Source organism: Lactuca saligna, chromosome 3 (genome assembly GCF_052625555.1).
Source record: "Lactuca saligna cultivar CGN05327 chromosome 3, ASM5262555v1, whole genome shotgun sequence".
NCBI classification, from domain to species: Eukaryota; Viridiplantae; Streptophyta; class Magnoliopsida; order Asterales; family Asteraceae; genus Lactuca; species Lactuca saligna.
Genome location: NC_136419.1, coordinates 222,709,736 through 222,715,781, shown reverse-complemented (window position 1 = coordinate 222,715,781; position 6,046 = coordinate 222,709,736). Strand labels below are relative to the sequence as shown.

At 27.3% G+C, this 6,046-nt stretch overlaps 1 protein-coding gene across 1 annotated transcript; it reads left to right on the top strand.

Moving 5' to 3' along the window:
• Positions 1 to 4,107, top strand: AGL6 (AGAMOUS-like 6). The gene is made up of 8 exons (XM_078986607.1): positions 1 to 311; positions 2,698 to 2,773; positions 2,853 to 2,914; positions 3,032 to 3,131; positions 3,226 to 3,267; positions 3,405 to 3,467; positions 3,560 to 3,699; positions 3,832 to 4,107. The coding sequence occupies exons 1-8, from the start codon at positions 130 to 132 to the stop codon at positions 3,917 to 3,919; spliced, it is 753 nt and encodes a 250-aa protein (XP_078842733.1). The 5' UTR covers positions 1 to 129; the 3' UTR covers positions 3,920 to 4,107.
• The last annotated feature ends 1,939 nt before the right edge of the window (positions 4,108 to 6,046 follow it).

Below are 6,046 nucleotides of genomic sequence, written 5' to 3'. Positions count from 1 at the left end.
CTCCAACAACTTTGAGACACTCCGTTTGTACGCTTTCTGCACCATTTCTTTCTCCCTTTTTATACAAACGCATTATCGATCTCCAACTTGAAGAGAAATCTAGAGAGAGAAACAAGAGAATCCATTGTTATGGGGAGAGGAAGAGTAGAGCTGAAGAGAATCGAGAACAAAATCAACAGACAGGTTACCTTCTCAAAGCGAAGAAATGGTTTGCTGAAAAAAGCTTACGAGCTTTCCGTTCTCTGTGACGCTGAAGTTGGTCTAATCATCTTCTCCAGCCGTGATAAACTCTATGAGTTCGGCAGCGTCGGGTAAGCACCTATCAACTCCGGCGATATTCTGTACGAATTTGATGAAAAAATTTACCTAATTTTGTGATTCGATCTTCGAAAATGAATGTTTCGATGAAGCTTCTCTCATTAGAGAGACATCGAACGAGAGATCGACACGTATCGGAGTAATCTGATGGTACAATTCGTCATTAGACTGACGAAGGAACAGATCTAGGGTTTTTTATTTTATTTTAAATGCTTAAAATAAAAGCAAATGATAGTACTTTTTTTTTTTTATTTGCTTTTGAATATTTTGTTTACTGGGATTAAAATTTTGTCTCTTCTGTTTGGATCATCGGATCTAATGGTTTCTTCAGTGAATTTTGATGAAATTTTTCTGTTTTCAATCATAAATTTTCCCAAGGTAACACCAACATGAGCAGAGAAAATGAAAAGAAGCTTAAATACTTTCCTTTATAAAATCCAAATTCGAATTTCATAAATTCAACTAAAATTGCTCAACTCTTTCAATTTCTTATTTTTGTATATCATCACTCCCCATCTTCACTTCATCTTTCAACTCTTATAAACCCTACTCTCTTTCTTTCTTCTTTCTATTATATATATATATATATATATATATATATATATATATATATATATATATATATATATATATATATATATATATATATATATATATAATAAGACAATTTATACGATATAAAACCATATGACATGATGATGGTAGGATATGCGACGTTTCAATAAATTAAATAATAACAAGTTCATGGAATTTTAGTGGTTTTTTACTGGAAAAAGAAAGAATAATTTTCTTGTTACAAGTCGCATGACTGAGTTCATCGAAGCTTTTCTAAAAGCATCTTTGATTTTATTTTTTGTGTTATTTTTTAAAACTACTGATATCTGGTAGTACTTTCATTTTAATTTGCGGGTTTTGTCCGCTGGATAATATTGTGTTTTAAAGTTTATGCAATTGATCTTTTTTTGTTAATTTTATCATACAAAAAAGAATTTTAAGTGTAAATTGCTACCTAATGTTGCAATTTCTTAGGGCTTAGTGTAGGTTTTAATTTGTTCAAGCAACTTTAGTTTTATTTTTACGCATACAAATTAATTTTCGTTTAATTCATGTATTTTGTAGAGTATTTGATAGACCTTTATAAGATGTATGTTTATAGTTATACTTTTTATATATATAACTTATACTATCATGACAAACATTTTTCTCTGAATTTCTAACTATCGTCAAACATTTTAATTTCTTGATAGTTATGCTACATTCTTCTAAAATTTAACGTTTTAAAACCGAATTATAAATATATTATCCAATTTTTACCTTTATAATCCGATGTACTTTATTCAATATAAATTTTATAATTCAACATGATGTTTCATGAAGGAAAGGAGGTGATGTTTTATTTACAAATATGAAATTTTACTTATCATGTATCAAAACTCTATGTTACGAAAAAAATTGGGTCTAAAAAGTAATTCATCTAATTTACGAGTATTCAATTTCAAAAGTTGCATTATCAAAACTTGAAAATTTCTATCTTTTTTTTCAGCATTTATTGTCCATGCATATATGCTTACAAAAAATAATGGAGTCCTTCTTTCGGAAACGCATTTTTAAAATTTTTTTTTTACCTATGAATAACATGTAACAAAACTAGTTGTTACCATAAAATCTAATAGAAGTCCTAGAAGCAAATGATATGATTCTATCATTTTTGGTTAAAACGAAAGAATAATTCCTTTTCTGTTCACCCTTTAGCTGCATATGTATCATACATAAGCTAATATTTTTCATTTTCGATGTACAAATATCACTCGAACTACTATTTAATTTCTGGGTTTTACCCAAAGGATATTTAGGATTAAATTTAAATTAAAGTTATGGGCTTCAGTTCTTTTCGATTTCTAATTTTAGAAAAAACTTGTATGCTTTCTAGCCTGCCTCTTTCTTGACATATATACACACATGAATTCTTTTTTTAACATTTTGTCATCCAAACGTTAATAAAACAAAATCTTTAATCTTATGTCAACCTTGCTGATTTTTTTTATGTTGGAATTAAATTAGTTACAACTCCTAACGTTTTTTTTTATCTTTCCTTTAATAGTCTAGCTAATATATGACCTATTTTTTGTTGAGATCTACTATATCCATGAATTTTTTCCTATGGTTTAGTGTTATTTATTAAAACTAACATTCATTTTATTATAATATTATAGAACAATGGAGTTGCTATTTTTTTTTGTTGAAACAAGGGTTTCTATTACACCTACAAAACGAATATTTGAATTATGTGATCATATTTTCGTAAGTATATAGATTTTAAAATGACAAATGTATATAACTAAATTCGAAACTAATAATTTTTCTTTTTTAATTTATCAGCGTCATGAAAACCCTTGAACGTTACCAACGTTGTTGCTTTAATCCACAAGACAACAACAATGAACGTGATACACAGGTTTAATCTCAATCAAAACTAAAAATACAAATTTCTTTATATTCTTAGTTTAAATTGATAGCTATGATTTATTATACAGAGTTGGTATCAAGAGGTCTCCAAGTTAAAAGCCAAGTTCGAATCTCTCCAACGCACCCAAAGGTTCCTTTATATATATATATATATATATATAAATTATTTACCAAATATTTTTCAACAAGGCTTTATAAATATATCATTTTTAATTATTTTTCGTTGTGTCAAACACTTATTTTGAAGACATTTACTTGGGGAAGATCTTGGACCTCTTAGCGTCAAAGAACTACATAATCTTGAAAAACAACTTGAAGGAGCTCTTACACAAGCTAGACAAAGGAAGGTAAATTTAATTTGAATTCCTTTTTAATTAATTTAAATTCAAAATATCATTTGTTTTTTGGAATTTAATTATGTACTTTTTTAAATTTATTCAGACACAGATCATGGTAGAACAAATGGAAGAGCTTCGACGCAAGGTAAAATTCATTCAAATTTAAGCGTACAAAAATAAATTGTGCATTGGGTGCTACGTATAAATGGTTTTAATGCAATTTATATGAACGTTTTTCATTGGGAATTTTATTAATAACGGAGTTTATGAAATTAATTTTAGGAACGAGAACTTGGAGACATGAACAAGCATCTAAAGATCAAGGTCTCACACGAGTTATCATCGGTATATATATAATTCCATATATAGTTACAAAATTTCATAAACCCAAATACATATGTTAAAACAATAATTAAAAAACATGTTATATTTTTCAGTTTGAGAATGAAGGACAAGGTTATAGGACACAACTTCAATGCCCATGGAACTCTCCTGGCAACAACAACACAACATTCCAAATGCATCCTTCTCAATCCAATGCCATGGAAATACAACAAGAACCCATCTTACAAATAGGGTATATATATATATATATACAGATATATACACTCAATTTCTCTTGTTGTAATGTACAACCATATGATGCACGACATGAAATTTCAGTTCTTTTTAATTATGTATTGATGGCACAAAGTGTTGTGTGTTTCAGGACGTACAACCAGTTTGTGCATGGTGAGGGATCATCAGTTCAGAGGAACATGATGGGTGAGAGTAGTATCCATGGTTGGGTTCTTTGACCATGGCTTGTGTAAGTTCATCTTCATCAACATCATCATCGTCATCATCATCCATCTTATTTGTAATAATTTCAAAGACTTGATTGATTGGGTAGGATGTTTTTGTGATAATTTGGAATGTTGTTGCTAACATTAACTATTACATATATTACATATTATGAGTGTTATATTAAATATGTATATTCCTATCTAAATCCTTAATATATATATATATATATATATATATATATATATATATATATATATATATATATATATATATATATATATATATATATATATATATATATATATATACCCGTAGAACCCACGTGTGTTAATGTTAAATAGAATTTAAAATTTAATTATGTAATAAATAATATATCATTAAGTTAGAAAAGTTATAATGTATTTTTAATAAGTTTTTGATTTGTAAGTATTTAATTACACAATAAATGGTAAGTATTTAACTAGAAATGAAGATTTTTAAAACCATTACTTTTTACTCCTTAATCGTTCGTGGTGATTGCAGACACACATATACAGATACACATCTTTCATTTTCTACCGATTAAATGTATAATTAATAATGATGAGCTGATTTCTTTTAGAGGGTTTTGACCAATAAAAAGCATAATTAAGTGATTCAAGTAAAAAGTAATAACATAGGAACAAATGAGGACATGGTTTTTGTGTATTTGTCATTGTGACATTCATAAATCTAAGTTATTTAAATTGATCTGGAAATATCAAATTGATTGGGAAGTAAAAAAAAATTCATAGGCTTTGGTAATGCAATGGGTAAAGCTTCATTATACCAAGCTGTATTATGTAGATTGCTCTTTATCAGGCAAACGATAATAAATTAACTGAACATCAATTTCAAAAGTAAAAATATAATATATTTATGGACTTTATAAATATAAAAACAAAAATATAAAAAACTTGTTTGTAAAATACTTGTTCGTCCATTAAAATAACATGATGGAAAGAAATCATCTACGTAATTGAACCATTTAAGAATCCATGACTTGATGAAACAATTTTTTAAAGTGAAAATATCATTTAGTACATCTAGTTAAATTATCTAAGTAAAACAACATTGTAATTTTAAAAACCCAACCATATACAATAATGATCGAGCATACAATTTTACATTTAGTCAAAAAAGACTATTTTATCCTTTATGATTTTTATTACACAAGGCCTTGCAACAATTGATTTTCGATATCCATTTCCTCTTTCATCTTCAATAAAATAGCCAGAAGCACCAATAAATCCTAAAATCAACCAAAATATGGAATTTGTAACAATCAATCACAAAGTTAAACCTTTTTATCCCAAAATAAAAGTTTAAACCCATTAAGTTTAAGTCGAATATCTTTAAAAATGTTTAAAACCACTTTCTACTTTAAATTATTCACTCTCATAAAACCTCTAGAGTTACTCTCTTAAAATCTTCTATCATGTTTTTCTAAACACTAAAGATACGAAAGGGAAAGGTAATTACATTTTTCTTACTTTATAAGCTTTTTATATTGCTTGATTGTACAATTACAGCTGAATAGCTTAACATGAAACCTTTCTACCTCCATGTAGTCCCTACAAACAAAAATTACAAAAAGAAAAAGGACATGTGAATACATTTTTCTTATTATAGTGATTTACTTGGTCAATAAAAAATATTTATTTTCTGCTTGTAAAACAAATTATTAAACATATGACTTCATCTTGAGAAAGTTAAACAGATAGTTCACTATGACTATATGTGAATACTTGAAGTGAAACACATGATTCACTAAATGATATACTTTGACAAAATTAAAGGATCAAAAGAGAATTCATAACTTAAACGGTTCAAACAGATATTAGCTAGTATTTGGCGTATATCCCAAGTGTAAGTTTTGGTCATACATCTTTGGCATCAAAAACCCCACATCTGAATATATATCTTTTTTAAAATATGGGCATACATAATCCCTACTAACCTATAAATAATACAATTTAAATGGTTATTATAAATTCTTAGTTCACACCCATGACAAATAGCTTCCAAATGATTCAAGAGTGCAAATAAAGAATCAGTTTTATTCTTTAACAGGTAATCATATTTGTTGTTGGTTGTATCTTAAAATCTGTATTAATATT